Here is a 27,207-nt window from a genome sequence, read left to right on the forward strand (position 1 = left end):
TTCAGAAGAAGACAATTCTCGGCGGAAGGATTTCGCCTGTCCGATGGTTTTGACAGGGAAGGGGGATTACAAGTTTTGCTCACAAAAGCTAATAGGCCCTTTTCAATTGTTGGGCGAGAATCTACGGAGAAAACATGAAATAAAATAAGCTTCAGCGAATTTTTAGAAAGAGTTTAAAATTCGAAGAGAATCTAAGGACGAATTCTAAGAAATTTTTGGAGTGTTCTACAGAGAATTTCTGGACTGTTATAAAGACATTAAGAAAATTAATCTAAAGGAAATGCTTGAGAAAGATCGAGCGAAGACTTTAAACCTGTCGCAGAACCAAATTCAATATCCAATAAAGGTGCTGCTGTCTTAGAAATGACACATTTTACCTTCGGCTCAATCGCATTCAGTTTTATGCTTAATTCAAATGTATATCGCTAAACCAGGAAAATTACCAAAATTCCGGGAGAAAATCGGGATAAACCGGGACATTGCTAATCGAGATTTGCTGGTCACCATGAGGATGGAGGAGATCTGGATGAATTTATGCCCCTAGGTTGAGTTCAAAAGCAGTCAGAAAACAGCTTCTATGGATGAAAAAATTGCCATGCGAAGAACCTCTTCTCGTATCAGTGAGCAAACCAAGGTAAGAAACGGATCACTTGCTGAAAACTTTAAGCGATTAAGCAAACCTTTTTTGCAGATTTATATCACGTCGCTTTCAATAATAGTAACATCCCGGTTACTGCTTGAACTGCGTACCTGCGTAAAATGTGTGTATTAAAAAAATATGCGGTTCCTTCCCGTTTTTGGCAACACGCGATTTCTGTCTTTTTTGCATTCTATAAAATGTACTGGGTCCATGTGTTATTTCATGAAATTTTTTTTTCAGAAAGCACTAATATATAACTGAGGAAAGTAATCCCTAATAAACTAAAACCATATAGGGGAATTTACGTATTCTCGTCAGTCTAAGCAGCGTCCGAACTTCTATTAGCGATTTCTCAGCGTCACACACATACATGAGAGTTTTGTTTGTTGACATTTATCTGCTGCTTGCTGTTCTACCCATTCCAATCGACAGAATTGATCAAAACGGGTTGAACATGTTTTTACAACGCTCCAAACTTCTCAAGTGAGTGTGACTATTGTCGGCAGTCTCTTTTTCTTCGGCACCCTTTCCATTTGAACTGCGTGTTAACCAGCTGTTCTATTATCGGCAACTCGAAATCAGCCGTATTTTGTAGTGTGTATATTTAATTTAAAGAAAAATATGGCATAACAGGATTGCACAGTCGTAAAAATGTAATCTGATTGAAGCTGAAAAGTTAAGGAATCGGCTTAATACATTCAGCGAAGAGTTTTGATGGGAAAATTCTGCGAAATTAACGTTTCAATTTCGGTTGCCGAAAACAGTCAATGGGTGCCGAAGCCATAATTTACCCTACGAACAATACCCCAAATAGTCGAACTTTTCCACAAATTGTTTGGATGATACCCCAAACCCGTCGTTAAGCAAAATAACCATAATAAATTTATTAGGGATAGCTGATGATGAAAACAGATGGTTTTTTTTTTGAAAATTGCTGGAAAATATGGGAATTTTGTTTTCTTATTGAGTCGACACCCTTTCGGGAATAGTTTGACGTAAAACAAATTATAAGGGAAATGGCTCTAATGTTGGCCTATGGATCTAAGGATTGGGCCCATCGCTAAAAATCTTCTATTTATCAATTTTATCTAGATGAACGCGTCATTGGTACGGTACTAATGGATGTTTTTGGTCGCTTTTGAAAATTTAGTCGATTGCTGAATTTATGTATGGGCCCAAATTAGGGGCATTTAGGCCGACATTACATTAATTTCCCCTATATGTTTTTTAGATTATGACCATGCTTGAATGTTTTTTTTTTACTACAGTTGATAAGGTTTACATCGAAGAAAACAACGTTGAACATTCGATTCTCTCGGCACCGTTGTTGTAGTTTGGGTTCCAAACCGCTGAACAATACTCAAGCTTCGATCGAACAATCGAACAATATAGAGATTTTATACAGTAAAGGTCGGCGAAGTTTTTAGCTATCCTGAAATTGAACCCCCTAACGTTTTAGACGCCTTATCGACAACATATGCAATGTGTTGCTTGAATGATAGCTGCGAATCCAAGATCACACCCAACCCAAGCAACATTGCAAGTTTTATCGTGGTTTTATTGCATTATACCAGTGGCGTCGCGTAACCTCACTTTGTACCTGTTCAACAACTTTGAAAACGTTATTTAGGGTCATGTTTACATTCAATTCAGTTTCAAAAGGCATAGGGTCTTCTAGTTTCACTGATTTGTATCCATTGGAACCAATATTGTTTTGTTTGTTTACGTTTTGAGAGTTGTTGAACAGGTAGATTGAGGTTAGGGCGACGCCACTGCATTATACAAGTCTAAAACATGGTCTACAGAACCCTCATAAAACCTAAATTGTTACTTGGGAAGTCTATTACCTGTTTCACGCGTTCGATTGTCGAGCCAAGCAGGCCATAGCTAAATATTATCGGTTGTTGTTTTCGTGAGAACATAAGAGCGGAGCATTTGGCTGGGTTCACGACCATTCTGTTTAAACTGCACCAACTAGCGAATACATTCAGCTGACGTTGAAGAAAGTGACAGTCAGCAATCGAGCGGATTCGTAGGAAGATTTTGAGCTAATCTGCATATGATAACCGAGGAGCTTCGATGACCAGACGCACGTCGTTGAAGTACAGTAGAAAAATCAACGGTCCTACGTGACTTCCCTGTGGTATATCTGATGTGGCGAAGAAGTTATTTGGTGGTTGTAGAGCGGCCGACAGTAAACCCATGTTGATCAGCACTCAAATACTGCTTGCAATGGGACAGCAACGGTTCCATAATCACCAGCTCGAATAGTTCGTCGCTTTCTTCGCTTTGCGCAACGTACATTGCCTTGGAATGATCCGTTGTAATTGATGATGAGGCTATTAATTGCATTCGGGAGAATAAATATCGTGGAGTGATTATTGATGACAAACTTAAGTTCAACTCTCACATTGACAATGTCATCAAGAAAAACGATTTAAATATTACCAGTAAAATACAGCTATTCAAATCAATCATCTTTCCTCATCTAGACTTTTGCCTCTCCATTTTATTTCTGGCCAATGAAGCACAAATATCGAGATTACAGAACTTGCAGAATAAAATAATGCGTTTGATTTTGAGATGTAATAGATTCAATCGGTGAAGCAAAGAATTGTATATTTGACTATGGTGTTCATTTTTAAAGTAGTTAACGATTTTCTGCCTCGATATTTGTGTAATTGAATTGAAAGAGGAAGTGGCATTCGTAGATATAATACTAGAAACGCGGATTAAATAAGAACACCACATTTCTTGACCTGTGCTTCTCAAAATTCATTGTTTTTCAAAGGAATAAATGTTTTCGATTCGATACCTAGACACATTAAACGTACAACTACACGTACAGAACTTAAAATACATTGCATTTCACATTGTAAAGCTGTCGTTTTCTAATGAATTTCTTTTTATAAATTGAAAAAATATGTATCTTGACGAAGTTTGTAACGGATTATTTTGTATGGACTTGGACGACTTTTTAGTAATTATTGTAGCACTGCAAACATTGAAGCATAATTGAAAGATGCCTTGAATGAGTAGTAAGTTTTCTGGCTGAATGTCTGGGGTTCGAGAGCATTCATGACGTTGCTGAAAATTACGATAGCATCAGAATGCGGGGATGATAGTGTATTACAGTGTTGGGAAAATATCAAAAAATCAAATCCAGGGCTGGTAGCAGGTCACTTTTTAGTGACTTGGTCACTATTTTCAAATCAGTCACTAAAAAGTCACTTTTTTCATCAAAAAGTCACTAAAGTCACTATACCTTAAAATTTAGTCACTAAAGTCATTTTTTTACGACCAATGTTGAGAGTAAATAATTTGACTTTAAAAACTCAGAGTAAAGTTTGACAAGAAGAGTTGCGAACATATGGAAACGGGTACTGTTCACGAAATCTAATATTTTATTTATTTGTATCTTGAAATTGCCATAGACCTATCATAAATTTTGTAGAGATTTCTAGAAAAGATCTAAAGCCAACATTCTGGCTGTTTTACATTGAGATCTTAAAAGTTATCCAAGCCTACACTGCAACAAAGAGTTAAGTAAAATTCACCTGAATAGGCACGTACATATTTTCCATCATATTTTTCACGTGAAAATCACGTGTTTTTAGGGAAAGATTACATTTGAGTGATTCACATAGAAATGAATTGATTTTGACGAAAATTTTATCGAACCTTCTGATAATCTTCAAATTGGCGTCACTTACGGGAATAAGCAAGTAGATGTTACTGGATTTTGTAGTAATAATAAGGTAATTGGTGATAGAGATATATATTTCGATTTATTTGAGTCAAATGATTGCATTCTAGATAAATTGAAATTCACTCATATTTTGTATTTTAATTTTTAATATATAAATGAGTGTTAATTTATAAAAAAAATAAAACTTACATTTGAAAAAATTAAGAAACCTGGGAATTACAACTCGTCAAACAACGAAGAATGCGCACTTTCTTCCATCGCCATTTTTGAATTACGAATACGACGAGAAAATTTTCATACCATGAAATCACGAAAAACTTAAGTGAATTTCACTTAACCTTCACCAGCATGACATGTGTACTGGACCTATGAATCCAATGGAATTCATTACCATGCCATTGGAGTCCTATTTTGTAGGGGTTACCTGAATTTGCAGTTAAAAATTTCCTTTTATCGTTGGTTCAATGTATCATGGCCAAAAATGATCTAGGAAAATTTTCAAGCTCTCAACATTTGTTCAAAGGCCAGAAATTTTAATAATCTTTGACCCCCGGTAGCTTTAGTATCCGTCCAAACATCGAGAAAAAAAAATCATGTCACGTTCCTTTTTAAGTCCATTAAATTGTATAGTATTTTTTCCATACTAAATATTCTGGTAATAAAACAACAACAAATTTCAAGTCCAGGTCTTAGTTTTTTTTAAACTTCAAAATGTATTCCCAAATTTCTAATTTTTCACGATCGAGATTTTAAGTCCTTGGCGCATTCAATTTTGTTTTATGTCCGTGATCATTCGATCTGGGAAAATTTTCTTCATGTCATAATAATGAGATTTTTCTCAAACTGCGATCTAGAAAAGTTGTCCCAGAATTATGATTATTTTTCTATGTTTGAGGTGTTACAGAAGATCCTATTCTTGGGAGGAATGGAGCAAAGTAAAAAGACGACCAGTTCGTTATAGCGACTACAAAGAAGAGAAGGATCTTTTATCAATATACTCATGGCTAACTTAGCTCTATGTACATTTAATTCTAGACTGCAGTTCTTCATGTTGCTAAATGCATCGCTTCATATATATCCAATATCTTCAAAAATTGCTGTCTAATATCGGTACTTTGAACATTTTTCTCTGTGCCTCTATATCGCGATCTAATATCAAATTCGTAATCTGCAGAGTGAGGAAATGGAGGTTAGAATTGGAACGTGCTTTTGCTTATTCAATTCATACTTATTAAAAAGCATGAAAAATACCGGAATAGCGGATGATTGGAACCATATCGTTCCGATCAATAAATGTCACTATTGGTCACTTTATTATTGTTTAAAAGTCACTATTTGGCCACTATTTTCGTAGTTTAAGTCACTAAAATCACTACTATTACATCACATACCCACTACCAACCCTGCAAATTTCATTAAAGAACAATATCACGCTTGATTTTCGTACATAAACATTAACAAGCTAACAGCTGCGGTTGATATCGAAAGCTGTGATATCGCAGCTCGGAATATCAAGCTAACAAAACTTACTAGTTGCAAATCTGAGGTTGAGTTTCATGATTTTTGCTTTACACCCGAATGTATCCGATACTGACATCACGGCTGGCAGTAGTCGCTTCGTGTCTGTCATCGGTGAAGAGAAAAAAGAGATAGCATTATTATACCTTCTCTTTCTAAGAAAACGAGGTGCAACGGAATCATTTTTGCGTCAATTCAACTCTCAGCTTCAATTTTACACTAGTCTCGCAATATTAAAGGAGCTTGTAAAATCAATATCAAGCATGATATTTTGCTCTAATATCACACGTGACATTGAGAGCGTATAAGAGCGGAAAAATATCAATTTGCCAATGATTATGCCATCACTGGTGTATTAGAATGTTTTATTGATTATTCATGATCTCTTGATCGCTGGAAATGCTTGTGAATAATTGAGGTGGACAAAGGATGAACAAAGAGGTGAACGCCTAAGCTTTTTCTCATTTATATCGCTGTGAAGCAACTGAAAAGTGTTGAGGGAATTTATATCTGTAACAGTAACCTGTTTTTGTTTTCTTATAAGGTTAAATGTTATACTTAACTATCTTGAAGATAAATCATCCAGCTCAAACCTTTGTAGGGGTAAGCGGTGGGACCATCAATATCATCCGCATCCTTGAACCGGAGAGCGAGTAAACAAAGAGGTGTACGAGAAAACTTTCAATGTGGTGCGTTTAGTAAGCGCATGCATGAAACTGCTCGAATTAGCGTAGTGAAAAAAAATTAATGATTCGAATCTATAAAAATGAGAACATTTCTGATGATGATGAATGAAGCAAATCTTATCACGGTGTCTCTGGTAGGATAACATTATTATAAAAAAATCAGTATTGCTGAAATACTTACCAAACGAAATCTTAGGTCCCCGTCTTTTGTTTTGATGCTAGTTTCAAAATGTTCCATCGAGGGTCATTTTTCCATTCATTGTTTCAATGGTCGAGAGCAGTGATGGCATAATCATTATTAAATTGATATTTTTCCGCTCTCATACTCTCAATATCACACGTGATATTGGATAGAAAATGATGCTTGATACTTGACACAAAAATGATTCCGTTGGGCAAACATACTTTTGAACATAAAAACCAATAAATGATCCATAAAATATTGGAAAACGTTCCATAAAAAACATCCAAATGTTCCATAAAACTTCGGAGAAAATCCTTAAAAAAAGTGTGAATGATCCATAAAAAATATCAATATGATCCATATTTAATGTAAAATTTAGCAACACAATTGTAAAAATGTACCGCTAAATTTCTAAGGAGTGAGCATTGAAATTGTACGAATTACCCATAAACATATTGCAATTGATCCATAATACATTCAGCAGTGAACCTTAAACTAAAGAAAGTGATCCATAGAAAATCATGTTTGCGCACTTAAAAATATAGCCATGTTCGTATTAATGAAAGCAACTTCCTCAGAGCAGTCTCGTTTTGGACAGTTTGAAGCTGAAATAGGTTTTATTAAACTAATATAAAATCAAACCCAATCTTAATGCTTATAAGGTGGCAAAAGGAACCAAGAAGTCTGTCTCAAATAAAGCACCTAGCAGAAATAATAGAGTGAGGAGTGATGCCGCAACCGAATCTGGAAAAGGCAGTACCAATGTGGTCAGCCTGGAAGAATCCCTAGACCAGTTGCTGCAGGAGAAAAGCGCAAATAAGAAAGCGCTGGAGGACGAGAAATTCCTCCATGAAAAGCGATAGGAGGCTGAGCGGGAGATTTTCAAACCAAGAGTTATCTTCCGTCACTCTTTCAACAAAGATTTGGCTAAATTTAGCATTTAGGGATTCAATTATTATTTGAGTTAAGCACGCAAACGATGTAGAATGAGCTACTTACTAGTTACTTAGGGTAAATCATGTATATAGCGTTTAGGAACAAATTGTAGGTTACCAGATTTTAGGATCAAACTGTAGTATCTAGATTAAGCAAATATAGGGTTATTAAATTCAATATTTGCACGCATTCCACCTCCAACTAACCTACTTCAGTAGCTACATAGAGGTAGCTTTAAGACCAGAAGGTCCCGAAGAAATGTGCTCAACTTTTTGGCTAAGCTCTGGTACTATCTTCGGTCCCAAGCTTATCGATGCACCCCTATAAAACACGAGAAAATCCACGAACCCCTCATTTTACCTGTCAAACTTTCATAGCGAATCAAAACAAACATTGTGTAGTACTATAATTTTGACTAGAATGAGGTACGTTAATCGATTTGCTTGGGACCAATAGGCAAGTCAAGTAGTGAGCCAATTTAAAATCGTTAGTTTCGTATTGATTGTTGGTAGCTAGTTCACTACAAATAACTACAATTTAATTAAACGATAGGTATATTAACAAATTTAGGCAATTAAAATAATTTAGCTGTAAAACGTTTTTTAAATGGTTTGGAATTGTATCTTCTTTTCCTCTTTTTTTCTCGTTCATACTCCGACCTATCTAAGGTTTGGTTCAACGGAACTGTGAGTTCATAGTTCCGTTGAACCAAACCTGAAGTCTGTCATTTCTGACAGCGACCGTTACCGTAGCTTTCTGAATCCCCCACAGGGTTGTCACTGGACTTGGCGGTACAGGGTTATCCCGATATTCCGAACAGCCATGATCCATACATTAGACGTATATTATTCACGTTCTGGACACTGTATTATTAATTTCGATCCATAAACCATGAAAAATTGCTCCATTACTGCTTAACTACTTAGATTTACTGTCCTGCCGTGTTTTTAGGTAGATGTGCGGAGCGATGGTCAAGCGTTTAGAATTAGCTTCCAAAAGAAGCTTCTATAATAATCTTCTTAAGAAAAAATGAAAAAAAAAAAAATTAATTTTATGGATCATACCTAGGGTAGGTGTTCCAGTTGTTGGTAGACGTGCTTATTTTGGTGTGTTCCAATTAAAGTCTATATCTCGGTCTATATACATATGTTATTTAATTTGATCAATAAACCATGGAAAATTGCTACATTACTGCGTAGCTACTCAGATTTACTGTTCTGCCCGTGTTTTTTTTGTCAGAAGAGCAGAACGATGGGCGAGCGTTTAGAATAAGCTTCTTAAAAAGTTTCTAAATGAAGCTTCCATAGGAAACGTCTTAAGAATATTATTATAGAATCTTCTTTTGGAAGCTAATTCTAGACGCTTGCCCGTCGCTTCGCACATCTACCTTAAATACACGGGCAGGACAGTAAATCTAAGTAGATAAGCAGTGGAGCAGTTTTTCAAGGTTTATGGATCAAAATTTGAAAAAAAAAGTGTCCTAAACATGAATAATATACGTCTAATTTATGGATCATGCCTTTATTTTTAAGTGTGCAAACTTGATTTTTTATGGATCACTTTCTTTAGTTTAAGGTTCATTGCTGAATGTTTTATGGATCAATTGCAATATGTTTATGGGTAATTCGTACAATTCCAATGCTCATTATTTAGAAATTTAGTGGTACATTTTTACAATTGTGTTGCTAAATTTCACATAAAATATGGATAATATTGATATTTTTTATGGATCATCCACACTTTTTTAGGGATTTTCTCCCATGTTTTATGGATCAGTTGGATGTTTTTAATGGAACGTTTTTCAATATTTTATGGATCGTTTTATCAATTCTAAAGGTGCAAACTTAGGGCTGTTTAAAATGCCTAAATTATTGTTCCTTCATTTTAGAAGTTGTTATTTTCACAGATATTAAATCGAAAACTTTTGAATGAATTAATTTGCACTACTTGGAGCCCGCTGTTCTATAACGTTTGTTGGGGGTTTTTTTGTCGATGTATTCTTCAAAGCAAAATTATGTATGTATGGTACTGAAATCAAAATTTAATAGCATTGTAAATATGTATGATCAATATGAATGAAATATCGAAATGACAGCGAAGCCGCGCCATTACTCCCTGTAAGGTATACGTCTGCTCCATATCATCTTTGAAGTAACGACTTCAATTATTTCCAATCACTGTGGGGCAGAAATTTGTATGCTGGAGCGAAACAGCTTTTCTGCGAAATTGCTTAGAATAGTCGTACGGATCGGACACTCATTGCCTTCTCTTCCTTCCAATCGTAAGTATAAAGTTAAACCATTGCGCCTACATGTCCTTGTATGACAAATAAAAAAAAAACTAACGTTACATTATTGTTGAAAACGTTTTCTGATAAGTCGTTGATCTACCACTGATGGCCCGCAACGGATTTAAAAAAAGTCTTCGCATTCGGCCCACGGGTTATTCTCGTTCATCTTTGTCAGACGACAATTTGAAAGCATGTTTGCGGGTTTCGGTTACAGTTTCTGAAATCAATATGCAACGAGTGTTGGAGAGCATCTAACAATTTCAAGCTTCTCATCACTAAGCTGATTATGATAAAAATTAACAAGATGAATTTGTAAACGTTCGTTTGTTGTCTTTATTTAATTTAGTAATTTTTAATGCTTGTGATGGTATTGTAACAATTTAGAAACTGCTTAAAAACCGTGTTTAAATGTTTGGGTTCTATTAACTTGTAATTTTAGCATGCTTCGATCAATATACACATTTTTATTAAACTTCTGGATTTACAGTATTACAATTGCAAACAAATTATTAAGTACGAAATTTGATTAATTTTGACCCAAATCAGATAATGTGATTGTAAAAACGTTAAAAACGAACCGCGTAAAAACCCGGGAACACCGGCTCCACTTTAAAATTAAATTCTCTGGCCCGTCAGCTGATATCGATTTTTGGCTCGCGGGTTTAAAAACGTTTGGCAGGCCTGCTTTAAATATTTTGTGTGACCTCTAAATCTTCCGCAATCTTTACGATGTTTTGCTCAGGCTTATTTGTTTGGAGTTTGAATCGAACGGGAGGGTTCCTGAAACAATAGCAATCATTTACAGTTGCCCTCAATACACAACTTAAGATTTCTTATACACTACAGACAAGCAGACATAACACTCTTTTTTCCTCTGTTAATAAACTTAAAATGTTAATCGAAATAGCTTTTAACGGTAAATTTAAATGTTTCTTAGTTGGTAGTACCGCCACCTGTGGCGCGCATAATAAATTTTCTTGCGTGTGACGTTTACACACTACAGCCATCTGTTGAGTGTATTGCCCATCACAGTGTATACGACAGATGGCGGTAGTGTTTTAGCGACGATGTTTTACAATTATAAATGTTCAATGTGTTTTGTATGTTTGTCTATGCTATAAACGCTCAAAAAATTGCAGGATTGTATAAAAAAGCATTACAAGACATACCAATATTAAAATGCTTTGCATAAAGCATCAACCACTACCATCTACCTGAATTCAATTCGGTTAGATTTTGAATAAAATTACGTGCATTATTATACAAAACACTCCTGTTCAACTATAGAAACGCTAATTAGACCGATAATCGTAACATGTGATGCGTACACCAGCACTTTCCGACACCATGCGACAACCTATTTACCACTTTGTCGCCACTGTTGTTTTGGTTGGTGGGGTGCTGTTTTGTAAATACAATTTGCCGTTTTTGTTGCATGCTTCATTGCACAAACAACACATAAATACATTAGAGTGGTTCAAATTATCGACTTCACACCACACAGCTCGAATCAGGTCCTGGAAATTCTCTCAAAATTTGAGCACATTTAGTTGCGTTCATGTACTGCCTCGTCCTGTAATGTTTATATTGGAATTATAATAAAAAAAAAACTGAACTTTTTATACACCTCGTTCAGGCTTTTCGTGCTTTACTGGTAAAAGTTACATGAAATTTTCTCAGCTGAAACTTTGCTGAAGACCATTTTTTTGATTGAAAACCAACCGTTTCATTTTTATACCAGTGGGATAAGCATTTGTTAGATTTTGATAAGTCTTTAGTGGAAATGACACTGACACTGAAGACTGCACATTGTAGTCGAAATACGTATCTGTCATGAATACCAAAATTAATTAAGTGGAATTAAATGGAAGATAACCTTTTTTGCTGTCAAGATAATTAGTAATTGGTTGACTTCGAAACCGACAACTATCTGATATCCATATTCGAATTCTTTCAGGGCAACTCTGCATCTTGCACTATGATATTGTTGTTACAGCTGAAAACTGGAAAAACCCACTAAAATTAAAATTGATTTTACACTCGTTCTATACGATGTACATAGTGTCGGAAGTTGTGTGCTGTGAATAATCACACAATGATGCGCTATAATGCGCACAACTTCCGACAATATGTATAACTATAGATTCCATAGATAAGCAGAGGTACAAAAAGTGTTTTTGGCAACCATGAAAAATAAATGATCTTACTGGCATCCGTGAAAAATGTTCATGCCATCAAAGCGCTCTTCGTTGTGCAGTTTTGTTTGGTTTTGTTTCGTGTGCAAAAGTTCAAAATGAAGTGCAAAGCAACTCTTTACAACAATATATCGAGGTAATATTTCCTTCTTCCGTTTTCCGCGAAATAAATTGGAATGTGGAGTGTGGAAAGCGTTTTGTGGTCTACCAGCAGACTTCCATTCAACCGGGCAGCACCGTATTTGCAGCGTAAGATTGTCGGGTATGGTTTCGATTTTAATTTACTCAATTAATTTACTCAACTAATTTACTCATGGAAAAATATGTAATGCAATTTAATATATAAATAATAATTTTGCTCGTAATATTACAATCCTCCGTAAAAACACCATGATGACGTCATGCTCGTTTGGCTACACTAACTGACAGTTCATTTGGCTCAGAGCTGGTAAATATCACGTTTGTCATGTGACAATGAGAAAACAGTTTCTCTCACTATCACGAGATGAAACTAGGTACCTATCATGAGCTTTTTTGTCATTTGTCAATGATCGCTTGATCATAATTCTCATGTGGTTTTGACATCAAAATTTCTAACTGATTTAGACGAATTCAGGCAAGCAACAGTTGCAATTACAAGCTCATTTATTGATATTATTGTACAAGCGGAAATCGTAATAATATATTCACTTTACCGATCACACACAGTGTGTGATCGGTAAAGTGAATATATTTTTAAGATTTCCGCTTGTACAATAATATCAATGAATGTGCTTGTAATTGCGATGATCACAACACTGTCACGTTCTGTCATGACAAAACAAATCGATGAGATTTTGAAGAAAATCTCTATCATCATTTTTTAATCCGATGATAGTGACAGAAGTATCTCTGCAAATATCGCGTGAAATCTTTCACTGACAATGACATTTGTCAGCCCTGGTTTCGTTACATTCTACTTCGTCCCCGCTTATCTATGGAATCTATAGTATCTATATGTATAACGTATAAAACGAGATTGAAATCGATTTTCGCAAGTGGGTTTTTCCATTTTTCAGCTGTACTGACAATATCTGGATCTGTGTGTCTTTTCATACTGGCACCATATTTTGCCCAGTTTCTAATGATTGATATTTTCAAAACGTTCGGAAGACCCTAATATATTTTTATAGTTATTTTGCTTAAAGACCTCTTAGGGATACCATCCAAACCATTTGGGAAATAGTTCTATCATTTAAGAAAGAGTTCCCTGAAACAGAAGAGTTCTCTGGAACACAGAAAGCATATATGGGGTTGGAAGTACCCTCTCAGATTTAAACGAAACTGTCTTTCTACAAATATGTCTCATAAATAAAGAAAATTGAGTTAGATTCTTTTTAAATCTATTTTTATTTTTTTATTTATATTTGATGTCAAAGTGGTTTATTTAGTCAAGGTCCACACATCCAGAAAGTTTCATTGAAATCTGAGAGGGTGCTGCTAGCTCCGAATACGATTTGGCGCGAAATGTGTCAATAGCATATTTGACATTTTTTAGTAAATTGTAGCACGACAACGTCAATTCTGAAAAGTAATATAATATGAAATTTATTTTTATTTCAAATTTCTCATGAAAGTCATCTTCTAGAGACTTTTAAAACTCTTTAAGATGCACGTTTTATAGCAAAAGTTGTGGTCTGTATCTCTTCTAATAAAAAAGATACCCAATTGTAGTAAAAATATGAATAAATTCAAATTGATTTAATACGAGTTTAAAAAATAACATACCTCTATTTTTTCATATTATTGAGAATAACATACGCCCTTTCAAATGCCAATAAAATAAAATGGTAATAAAATTTGAAAACGGCATATTTTTAGGAGAAAAACGTCAATAACTCTTGATCGGCGAAATATATTGACAAACTTCGTGCAGCAAAAAAATTGCGGCTTCTAAAGATCTAAAAGTTATTTGAAGACACCGTTGGTTTTTTTTAACCGTCTCCTTCGTCACAAATGGATTTGACAACTTGCCACACTCACATATTGCTTGCCGAACCATGGCTTTCTTACCAATTTTTTCGGCAAAAATTGGCTTATCGGCATCGTTAACTTCCTGACCATCATCGTCAAATTTTTAGGTATGTTTTATCGTGCATGATAGCACACGCCAATTTTCCACATAGCCGGCTATCATATAGCTTCCGAGCCCTCGGCTATCATATAGCTTCTTGCCTTGGTATGGGAAATTAGATCTTAACCCTATGTGTGGTGATTTTGAACGAAACGATAAGGCCATGATAAAATTTACGTGATATTTTGAACATGGTAAGTATTGATAATCAACTTTTAAAAGTGTTAGGATTTCGAGCCTTTACGGTATAAACAAAACTTCAAAGACCAGTGCAGTATTAGATCGCAACGAAATGAGCTCGATTGAGCTGGGTGGAGCAATACCGATAATTTGAACTACCCTAACTTCTATGCATGCTACATGCCGGTGTAGAGGTGCCATATTGATTTTTTTAACATTCAGGGTTGAAGTGTGAATTTGTATTCCCATCGCTGGAGAATGTATCCATTAGTTATATCTATATATTCTATTCTGAAAATAGTTCTTGCAAATTCAACCATATTTCGCACGTGCATCAATTGGAAACAAGGTCATATTTTTCTTTGTTTTCTTTACTCTCCTTGTATCTTCTGGTACAATAAGTTATATGTACTCAACTACTATGTATAACCTGGTGGCTTCGGATATGGGAGACTGAGTACGCTTGGGCCCCATACGACATCTAGGAACTGATTTAATACTGAATACTGACATTTTCATTCGCTCTTCATGGGAAGATGAGGAATTTTTGTTTGAAGGTGGTTTAACTTTGTATATAAAAAAACTGAAAATAAAAATTATTTCTATAATTGGGATTCATTTGTATCCTGTCTCCCTTACACGGAAGTAAGTGAAAGCAATACGCTGCATGTACACATTTTTTTCTAATTTAGTTTCACTGGATACCCGGTCGCCCACGGTGGGTCTTTGTTTGATTTCCTCCTAGGAAAGTCAAGGCGAGTGTTTGTTTTCATATTGCAGCTAGGATACTATATTGTTGTGTAAATGTTTATTTTTCCTCTTTTATATTGAGTTCATCTTTTGAGAACAATGTTTTTGATCTATCGGTGACGTGAATTATAATTGCAATGAAGGAGTTTTCTCACAGGGGCTATTTCTTATTAATCACAGTATTCTAACCGATGAGTCTGGTATCCAGGGGTGTATTGTAGTGATTAGGTGAAAATAGACTGCCCGAAAATCTTAACAACGCTGCTTAGGGGCGATCTATTAAGTGCGGCACACTAAATTGAGAAAGAATCAATACACTCTCCCCCAACCCTTAATCACGTTTTTCTTATATGTGGCTTATATATTTGTTGTCAAATAATTCTAAACCTTCTCCTCTTAAATAGTTAGCATCTCTCATTAGTTGGTTATTTATTTTTTTTATAAAGGGAGATCCCATAGAATTTGTTATTTTAGAGTATTTGGACTCTGGTGACTACAGGATGGTCCTTCGGAAGTTATCTCTAGAAATTTCCGTACAATCAATGTTTGGTCCCAATTAGCTCAAATCCCATATGGTACGTGTACATGGTAACCAGTTATGGTTAAACGTCCCTATTATGGTGTGTTCCAATTATGGCAAGTGGAAATTTCATTGGCCATAATTGGAACACACCATAATAGGAACATATCATCATAAGTGGTACTAAAATTGAGCTAAAATTCCACCATTTTGAATATTGCAAAAAAAAAAACGATGTTTCGATATATATTTCAACAAATCATAACAATCATAACTTGAAAACGACACTTCCAATCAAAATGGACAGGCAAAAGTGGTGCCTGTTTTTAAAGTTGGTGTTGCATCTGATCCTTGCAATTATCGTGCTATTTCCACGCTGTCTATTGTAAATATTTTTTTGAGAGTCCGATAATCCGACTTGTAAAATTCTTTAACAAATTTTACGTTTTGTATAAATTCCAATACCGGTTTAGAAAAGAAAGAAGTACTTCTACGGCAATAGTTGAGCTTGACGATTTTTTGTTAAATAAATTTGATAACAAATGTATCGTTGGAGGCCTCTTTATAGATTTGAGGAAGGCTTTCGATACTCTTGATCATAATATTCTTTTACAAAAATTAGAAAGCTATGCATGGACTGGCAAATGACATTATTCGTAGTAATTTAAGTGATCGGCACCAGTTTGTGGTAGTGAAACATGCACAGAGCTCGCTTTGGCCAGTAAACGTAGGAGTTCCTCAAGGAAGTTGGGTCCCTCTCTGATCTCTGACCTCTGACCTCTTAAAGGAATAGCTAAATTTTTTTTGCGGACGATACAGCACTTTTTTACCCTGCTTATGATACTTTATCTATTGTTTCTTGCATAAACGATGATCTGCAGGTTCTCATGAGATACTTTGATGCTAATTTACTTTTGTTAAACTTATCTAAGACTAAATATATGGTGTTCCACTCTCAAAGGAAAAAAAATCTCCGCACAATAGTCCGTCAATTGGATCTAAAGTAATAGAAAAAGTATCTAGTTTTAAATACTTAGGTGTGGTGTTGATCCTAGATCCTGTGATCATTAGAACACGTTGTCCAAAGGAAAATTTCATCTCTTTATGGCTTAATGTATCGTGTTAACAAATTTGTGCCTAGGAGTGGTCTTCTAACGTTTTATCATAGTTGTATACACTCTCATTTGCAATAAATAATCATTGTTTGGGGACATGCTTGCAAAGCTTAGCTGAAAAACTTCAAGTATTGCAAAATCGATGTACTCCAACTTTACACCAACATATCGCACAGTATTCTCCCATTACGTGGCTTGTGTAAATTGCAGTCTTGCTTGTTTATATACGATACGCTAGAAAACCCGAACATGCATCGTAACCTCATATTACCAATCACAAATCATGAGCACAACACTCGGTATACCAGTTTAAAGCAACACTACAAATCAAAAATCAATGAACTCTTGGTATAAATTCGTAATCTAAAAAAATTGTACTCATTATTATAATTGTATTACACTTACTATTAAGCATATATTAATATTTTGAATCATTTATAGGTAAGGGATCCCTTTAAAAGAACTTAGTTCCACTGGGTACATCCCAATATTATTAACTTTGTTTGTTTTACAGATAGCTCATCACACACATCTCCAAATCATCAGCATTCTCATATTTATTTTTAAATTCAAATCCTAACGAGGAGTCCGTTACCCGGGGGCTCTTGATGCGAAAAATAAGTTGTTTCCAAAAATAAGTCCTTTTCAGAAAAAAATATACACGGATTTTTTTAAAGAAATTTTGGGTAAAAACCCAATGCAATATACAATAAAATATTTTAAACATTTTTGCATGATTTTAAATTGCCGGATTTTAGCTCAAATGTTAATGATTGACCATAATAGACAATCATGCAAAGTTAAGTACATTGTCTTCCTAGCCACTGTGACTGCAGTTGATTGGTTAGTAAAAGTTCTGTGTGTACGTGTAGGTTATAGAAAAAAAAAAACGGTTTTCGAACATTTTTGACGTAGGACTACGTCTGTGATTTCTATATGGGGGTAAACTTTGTGAAAACCGAAAATGGAAGATGTAACAAAATTATGAATGATTTTGAACGTTAATAACTCAGTTGCCCCAGGACCAATTTCAATAATTTTATCACCAATCGATCAGAAATATTTCTACGCATTTAATAATATTGAGACTTCATCATTGTTTCAAAGTGTCACTACTGAAAATTGCATGAATGTGCAACTGTTGCTATGACAATTAAAATTATCACTGATTGCCTGCGAAAAGCAATTTACCTAACACAAATTTCAAAGTTGAACTCCATACGGTCTCACCAAACGGTGTTTATTCTCCAGTACACAACGAAAGGTTCCTCGCAAGCAGCTAGCTATCAAGGCTGGCCTCAACCACTGATCGGATTTAGTTCCAATGACCGTGTGTGGTGGTGTCCGGTCGTTGGCATTAGCAGCGCAACAGCAGCAGTGCTTTTGGCGCGTGGCATTGAACATTGTTCTCCAGCACACAACGGAAGCCTGCCTGTAAGCAGTGAGCTGCTGCCCCTATGAGCATCCATAGAAGGAGGAAGCAGCCGCACCGTTATTGATCGGAATCAGTAGCTCTTCGTGAGTCGCTTTGGGCCATCTATGTCAAATGCGTCATACTAAAGAGTATAAACAGAGAGAACCACACTCAAATTACTATTCTTACACAAAATACAAGCTCCTGCTGTAGTTAACAAATAAGATTTATTATATAAGACCACATAGTCCTACGTCACCATTGCGTACAACCCCATAGGACTGTCCCTTGTAGTTTTTTATTTTCCACATATCTTAGAAAAAGTACAAAAAAGGCTGTGAAATTTTGACGTCTCCTGAAGAGTTTACCAAAGATATAAAAAAGTCTCGACCAATTGAAAAGGGGCTGGTAAAGGTCTTTTCGCACGAACGGAAACTCGACTATGCAATTTAACAATACCGGGCCATCTATGCGGCTGAGTATATACTAGCTCCACGTTGTACTAAGGATCTCGAGATATCTTATATATGCGAAAATTTTACATGAATACTAGCGCCGCGAACTACTGTTCAGCAACGAAAAGGCCTTGACCTTCTGAACAACTTTGCCGAAGACAGTAACGTTGTATCTGGTCAGGATCTCGAGATATTTTATATGAGAATTTCACGTGTATACTAGCGCCGTGTAGTGAGAAAATTTTGAACTGTTGTGCACCAAGAAATATGCTTTGATCTCATCAACAATTTTGTCGACGATAGTAACTTTCTTTCTGGTCATGATCTCGAGATATATCACATGCGATAAATTCACATGTATTCTAGCGCTACGTAGTGAGAAAATTTTGAACTACTCTCCACCAGCGAAAAGATTATGATCTCTTAAACAACTTTGCCCAAGACAGTAACTTTCTATCTGGTCAGGATCTCGAAATTTTCCATGTTCTAACCAATTAAGTCAAGTCCACGTTTCTTTATTATCCGCATTTTTTGGGGGTTTAACTGTGATAAAAGTTTAGCTTGTTAAGTTAAAAACAATTTTTTTAAGGAATATCCGTTAGTTTCATATCGATTGGTAGCTCGGCTGCAAAATGGCAATGGAAAACTCTCACTGTTGTACAAAGTAACAACGCGCGAGTACTCGTATAACAGAAGTTGGCGCGAGTAACGGAGGATTAATGCAACCCCAATGATGGCTTGCTTTTCAAACCAGCATTGTGGTTACATTGAGCCTGTTGATGTTGATAATAAAAAAAAGATGATGTCGTTGATTCATCTTGCTTCACCTACCTAATAAAAGTATTCTAATTTACTATTTATCCCAAATCAGTAGTTAGTTATTCATATGATCTTGAGAGGCATCCATCCACTAAATACAGTGCAGTAGTTGCGTAACCTGTACATATCTTCTAGTTCCACTTATAATAATGAACGTTGTCTTTTTTGCAGAATCCCAACCCGGACAGAGTGTGGACTATAGTGCAAATGTAGTCAATCAGCAGAATCTATCCCTATCGGAGCCACCATCGCTGTCAGATGGTCTGTCGTCCGTAGGAGGTTCGAGTGATTCAACTAGCATAATTACAAATGTTCGGAATTCAATTAATCTAACCAGTACCCCTAAACTGAGCTTGGATCGCAACTCGAAGACCGATTCCCAGCTACAGTTGGCAACAGCCCAGAGTGGTGGTAATGCCACAGGTCCTGGTCCTGGCGGTGGTAGTGGAGATGGAAACATAGCGGACGAAGGGGACACTGTGACGATAATAGAAAATCCTTCCAACATTGAAGTTGAATCCATAAAATCACCGCTAGCCAGCAATACGAATACATCTGTAAGATTGAGTCTGCTTCCTTGGAATACGCATAACCGATCATCCGTTGTTCCACCTAGCGTTTCGGTAGTAATCGATATGATGGCCAACAGTGATGGAACTATGCGGCCTGGAGAGATTGTTATGCGGACATTGTTTGCTGACTTTACAGTGCAAGCAGAAAAAAAGATAGAAACCGTTATGCTCGAAAGCACTGATAAGACATTGGCCAAGTTGCTGCAACGAGGGGAGGATTATCAGTTTGATCAGCTTCTGCAGGCACTGGGGTCCGTTGCTGAGCATTGTTTGCCATCTCTGCTGAAAGCGTTACTGGCATGGCACTGGCATCAAATCTGTGATGGTGATATCAAACGCGATTTTAAGCGCATGGAAACCGAACGTCAATCTGGAACTGCTAAACCCGGTAACGATTTAGAATCTCAACTGCAACGACGGGAGGCGGCTGTCGAATTTATCTTCTGTTTAGCGTTGATTGAAATTCTGCGACAATTCCCATTCCACCCAGGTCATGACGATATTGTGAAGAATATCGAAAATCTCGCTTTCCGCCAGTTCAAGTACAAAGAAGGTGTCCAAGGTTCACCGAATGCACTGTACAACCATATTATAGCAGATCTGTATGCAGAGGTCATTGGTGTATTGGCCCAAAGCCGCTTTGCTTCGGTGAAAAAACGGTTCATGACGGAGTTGAAAGAGCTTCGTAGCAAAGAACCAAGTCCACATACCACGCACAGTATTATCAGTTTGCTAATGGGAATGAAGTTCTTCCGCGTTAAAATGGCTCCGATTGAGGAGTTTGAAGCATCGTTCCAGTTTATGCACGAGTGTGCTCAGTATTTCCTTGAGGTAAAGGATAAAGATATCAAACATGCGATGGCTGGTCTGTTTGTGGAAATCCTAGTTCCTGTAGCAGCGGTAGGTTAATCATCAATCTTGAAGCTATATTTATCTTGATACTGATTGCATATTATTGTCTTTTATTTATAGGCCGTAAAAAATGAAGTCAACGTACCATGCGTGAAGAACTTTGTCGATTTGCTCTACTCCCAAACTTTGGACGCGTGCACCAAATCAAAACACAAGCTAGCTCTCTTCCCTCTGGTCACATGTTTATTGTGTGTGTCGCAGAAATCTTTCTTCCTTAGCAACTGGCACTGCTTTTTGGCCATGTGTCTGAGTAACCTGAAGAATAAAGACCCAAAAATGAGTCGAGTGGCTTTGGAATCGCTGTATCGGTTGCTGTGGGTGTATATGATACGAATCAAATGTGAATCGAACTCGGCCACCCATTCGCGGCTTCAAAGTATAGTAAATTCTCTATTTCCTCGTGGATCAAAAGCGGTCGTTCCTAGGGATACTCCACTGAATATTTTTGTGAAAATCATTCAGTTCATAGCTCAGGAACGGTTAGATTTCGCTATGCGAGATATCGTGTTTGAGTTGCTTTGTGTTGGACGACCAATTAAAATCATCATGACACCGGAGCGGATGAGCATCGGATTACGAGCGTTTCTGGTTGTGGCTGATTCATTGCAGCAAAAGGACGGTGAACCACCGATGCCCCGGACGGTCGGTGTGTTGCCATCCGGCAATACTCTTCGTGTGAAAAAAACATACTTGAACAAGATGTTGACAGAAGACACTGCTCGCAGTATTGGAATGTCCAATTATTTCCCTCATGTTCGAAGAGTGTTTGTGGATATCTTGAGGGCTCTCGATATCCATTGTGGAAGACCACTTATGATGACTATAAATCAAAATCTGAACAAAGAACCGGACGAAATGCTGACTGGTGAAAGGAAACCTCGAATCGATCTGTTCAGAACTTGTGTTGCTGCCGTGCCGAGAATAATCCCAGACAACATGACCGGTCATGAACTGGTGGATATGCTTTCCAGGCTAACAATTCACATGGATGAAGAACTTCGGGCATTGGCGCACCAATCGTTGCAAACTCTGGTAGTAGATTTTCCCGATTGGCGTCAGGACGTGATTCAAGGCTTCACTCAGTTCCTTGCACGAGATGTGGTTGACACATTCCCGCACCTATTAGACAACGGGCTGCGAATGTTGTTCGCGTTTCTAACGGTTTGGAAAAATGCTCTCAATAACAGTGGAACCAGCAATAGCAACAACAACACACTAAACTCGAAATCCTGTTCAAATACAACGGCAGCACAACGCTTTGCCTCACATCAGCAACAACAACAACAGCAACAACAGTCACAACAACTTGATTTGAGCGTTCCCAAGTTACAGCCTCAACAGACTGCATCCTCGTTAAATGCAGCGACAATAAATTCCAACTCAAGTGGAAGTTCCGGAATTTCGTCGATAACGCAAACGACCACAATCCCGGCGGTTGGTGGTACCGATTCCAGTGGGCATGGTTCGGCGTCATCCGGTAGTAAAAAAGGACATGAGGTTCCGCTTGCTACCACTATGCACATGGTGGAGGGGTTGGCATTGGTTATGCTGTGCAATTGTCGCCCAGCACCGCGTAAATTCGCAGTCAGTATTCTGAAAGAGGTAAGTGTTTTAACTGATTTATTTTTGTATTAGCAAATAATCAGCAGGTACGTTCATTTCCTTTCTTCTTTTTTTACACCAAATATATGAGGGTATAACGTTTTCAAAAATGTTCTAGAAGAATTAGTTCTTGATTATATTTGGAATCAAATGTTATAGAAATATTTTCCTACAGTGCCGTGTGATGAACGATCACCGATTGCATTGATTCACCGCTTTTTTCTCCAAAAATTTGTCATCCAACTAATTCACTCATTTAAAATGCCTGCTGATCATATTTTATCATCTGCTCTTCGAATCTCTTAAATAAAGGAAAAAAAAATCTGCTCTTCGAGACCATTAGGACCATTGTTTCACTGATTATTGTTGATTTTTTTTTGTTTAAGGACTGTAGTATCCAAAATAAGTTGTAAACAAATTTTTCTTTCCAAATACATAAACAATATTTTAAAATTAACTATTTTTGCCATGTAGCTTCACAAAAACAAATAAAAAACTATGCTTTTCGGTGATTTTATGATTTTAGAATTTGAACATCTTATAAATTTTGGACAGGTTTTTCGCACTGTACACATGATACAATATTATAAGCAGCATCCATGGAAAAGGCTGTGGAGAAAACACAACAATTTTCAATTGTTTTGGTGTAATTTGACATGAATTTTGTACGTCATTCTTGCTAAAAAATGGGTCGCTCTCCCAATCCAAACTGTTCGCAACTGCAATCTATTGATTTCCGATTGCTGATGCTGAATGGAAATTGTGAAAAGCATCTTCAAAAGGATGTCAAGAGTTCTACAACTTTGAAATAGCCAAAAATATACTGCAACGGTGCGTTCAAAAACACGAAAATGCACTGTCCGAAACCTCATGAGAGGAACTAAATCTAACATGATACTTTTGTCGTTAGCACCTTTCACAGTGTTTTTTTCAATATGGTGTCTTCAGAAGAGTTTTTTGTAAACGACAAGACCCATTGAATGAAGTTAAGTTTTAGTTCGAAACTTCACCACAGATGGCGCTGAAAAATCTAACTTTTTAGTTTGGCCAAATAAAAAAGAAGAGTCTTCAGGAAAATCGTAGGTAGATTCATAACTAAAAACTTCTTAGAAGATTGTCATCTGTTTGCAATTTCGAGCTATGAAGCGTTTTTTTATAGAAGGATTTTTTTGTAAATATTTCCGAAATAATTTGTTTTAGATCACTATCATGCTCTGCAACTTTTTTAAAATCAATAAAATACACAACTTTATAATAAGGTTCTATCTGCAAAACAGAGAAAGTAATAGGCAATATCAGTTCAAAAGAAAAACCATATTTCAAGCATCCACAAACTTCAAAGAGGCAAAAAAGGGCAGACGGCTCCTCAATATGATGAAAATATAATGAAAATACTATTATACTGCAGTCCCTTAAAGAATATTTTTGGGTTTATTTTTCTTTGTTAAGTTTTGAAGAACATAACACAGATAACCGAAGATTTTTGACGTAGGACTACGTCTGTGATTGCTGTATGGGGTTACACCAAAAATGGAACATGAAACAAAATTATGAAAGATTTTGAACATTAGTAACTCAGTTGTCCCTACACTAATTTTAATAATTTTGTCACCAATCGATCAGAAATATTTCCGACTGATGATTTTTAACGAGAAGCTATTGAAAAAGTGGTAATGTCAAGCATTGTCCAATGTACAAATAAAAAGTGATATTTTTTTTCATGAAATAAACGTTCTTCCCAAACCCAGTCGTCATAATCGAGTACCACATACCACAAATACATAAAACAGCGCTGCATCATACAGTATACTGGTGGAATAAGGCGATCAGTGCCCTCCGCGCAAGTTGCTTAAGGGCCAGAAGACGTGTTCAGAGAGCCAGACAGAGAAAAACATATGGGAGTGCTTAGAGCGGCTAGGGCCGCACTTAAACAAGATATAAAGCTTAACTGCTTTAAGGAGCTATGCCGAGACGCTAATGATATAATCTGGACAGTGAGCCGAGAAGTCGTAGAAACAAAAACGGAGGGGAAATCGATATTGCTCCGTTATAATGATCAACGTCAAGCAAGTATTCAATAGCGCTGGTTGGGGTGCGATCGGAACGGTTGAGAACTTGATGCAGGGAGCGATATTGCAGAATCAGCGGTGTAAATTCTCCAAATCATTTGAACATTTTTGATGGAATGATAAAAGTAGCTATTCGTTATCAAAGAGGACCTCCTTCGAATGTGTGATATGAGTTGCTTAGTCATTTGACGAAGGAATGGATTATTCTCATTTGAGAAACGCTATATATCATTCAATTGAGTGCAACCTACACATAAATGGAGCTCTGGCCTACATTCCGGCGAAAAAACTAAGCCAACCCGACACCAACCTGACTTCTACCAAACCCCAATCCGATGTTGACCCGACTAAACCCAAAATTGACCCGACAACAACACGATATTTGGTCGACATCGACCTTAAAATAGCCTTAAATTGATCCGACATTGGGTCGACTTGTCTGTTCGGGACCATTTTGCCGGATTTCTTCCATACTCCACTGTCGTATATCAAATGATAGTGAGTGACTCAATTGACAGTGACAAAGAGCTTCGAATGAGAAAGGGGCTCTTCAAATTATGGTCATGTGATAATTCGTTTACACAGAATTGATTGAATGGTTGTATTGGTTCATCTTCAATCGAATGATATGAAATTTACAGCACTGTTGCAGATATTCCACAACTGTAACTAATCATAGCGAAATTACAACATAGGATCGTACTTCCTTAGGCAAAATTGGTCGTCATAAAATTTACCATCTTTCTATTTTTTTTATAGTTTGGAGCCTAAGGAATCTGTACAATATATAGAAGGGTTGAGTTTCACTAGATTTTAACTAATTGGAAGTACAGACAACTCTTCACAACTCGATATTTTATAAATCAATATTTTCTATAACTCTATCGTATTGTATCGTTATCTTCATAAGTCGATATTTCTACCAGTCGATGCCTTCTTTGGTGATTCTATAACTCGATATGTCAAACGTAGAGCTTCTGAATTATGTGATATTGATGTTTAAATCAAAAGAAACATTTAAAGCATATCTGGTGAGTATCCCGGACCCATCGACCACATCAAAACATGTTCCTGGGGTTTCGGGTATATGGTACGTACCTTTAATCCTTAAATGCATAGTGTTGTCATTTGGCAACATACCAATGTTTGTCTTTAAACATGGTGAAACCACATTTTAATATAACGGTGCCGGTGGTGTAGTGGTAAGCGTGATTACCTCTCACCCCAGCAGGCCTGGGTTCAATCCCAGTCGGCGCCACCGGGATGTTCTGAGGCATAACATCTCTGATCACGCCTTCCTTCGGATGGGAAGTAAAGCCGTTGGTCCCCGGTTCATGAGTTGATGGGTCGATAGGTAGGGTCCAGGTGTGGGAGCTGCCTTCCTGGCACGTCGGTAGCATTGGTGCTCAGCACGGAAAACAAGATCGACGGAAAAAACAAACCAAAGGAAAAAAAAAAAAACATTTTAATAGTAAGCGCAATATATATCCACAGACAAACAGACGTAACTCTTTGTTCTTGATTATCGTTCACGCATTAAACGAGTGATTTGAATATTAACATTTCCGCGAACTACTCACCGCAGCGCTAGCATCGGATCACTTGGACGTATATTCTGTCTATCTTGCATGCAACATTGTTTGCGACTAAGTGAGCTAGCTTGTTTTCTGCGAGAAGCTCGAGAGATATCGTTATTGAGGTCCTATTTTTTTAGGTACAATGTTTTCAAGAAAAACTGTGTTACTTTTGTTTTTATATTATATAGGGGAAATGGATGTAATCTCGGCCTAAATGTCCCTAATTTGGGCCCATACATAAATTCAGTAATCGACTAAATTTTCAATAGCGACCAAAAATATCCATAAGTACCATCAAAATGACGCGTTTATCTAGATAAAATTGTTATTGCGCATTTCACACCAAATTGGACTAATAAGCGCGTTTTCACATATTAAAAAGTGTGATAAAACTGCAAGTTTACGTCTAATCGTCCTTATGATGCAAGCAATAAGTGCTCCGAAGACATCAAAACGATTTGACGGAAACGTGCACTTTTATCACACTTTTTGCATTTTTGGGACAGTTCAGTTTCAGATGCAATCAGCCATAAGTAGCAGATTTTTAGCGATGGGTCCAATCTTAGATCCATAGGCCAACATTAGAGCCATTTCCCTTATCACAAGAAAAAAAAAAATGCACCGCAAATAAAAAAAAAAACTAGCATTTAAGGGTTAATTTATATCAGGACCTATCATGAGATACATCAAACATGCTGACCACGCCAAATGCCAGTACGCCGAATTGTTGCTAGGCCGGACGGTCATGAGGCCAAACCGTTATTAGGCCAAATTCCCGAAAATTATTTCGAAAAAAAAAAATAACTGGTTTGAAAAAGATAATAACCAGCAAATAATAAAAAGATAAATAAGGCTATTCCATTTTGGACTCAAATCGCCAAAAAGTATTCCGTCAGTATTTATGTCTGGAAAAAGAAAAAAACTACTATTTGAAATTCAGGTTGTCTACTA

At 36.6% G+C, this 27,207-nt stretch overlaps 1 protein-coding gene across 4 annotated transcripts in view; it reads left to right on the plus strand.

Annotated features, from left to right (window-relative positions):
- The window catches only part of fry (Protein furry), a 227,533-nt gene that overhangs the window by 16,824 nt on the left and 183,502 nt on the right, over positions 1–27,207 (plus strand). For 2 of the 4 annotated variants that reach the window (XM_065231242.1, XM_065231265.1), the window contains exons 2-3: positions 19,696–20,996; positions 21,069–22,610. In XM_065231242.1, coding sequence (XP_065087314.1) covers positions 19,696–20,996; positions 21,069–22,610 — 2,843 coding nt within the window. Of the gene's footprint in view, positions 1–9,819; positions 9,955–19,695; positions 20,997–21,068; positions 22,611–27,207 lie in introns of those variants that run through there. The other 2 variants (XM_065231249.1, XM_065231257.1) reach the window with 2 other exon arrangements.

This window comes from Ochlerotatus camptorhynchus, unplaced genomic scaffold (assembly GCF_037179485.1).
Source record: "Ochlerotatus camptorhynchus isolate MF236.1 unplaced genomic scaffold, CSIRO-AGI_Acam_v1.1 ptg000033l, whole genome shotgun sequence".
In the NCBI taxonomy this organism is placed as follows: Eukaryota; Metazoa; Arthropoda; class Insecta; order Diptera; family Culicidae; genus Ochlerotatus; species Ochlerotatus camptorhynchus.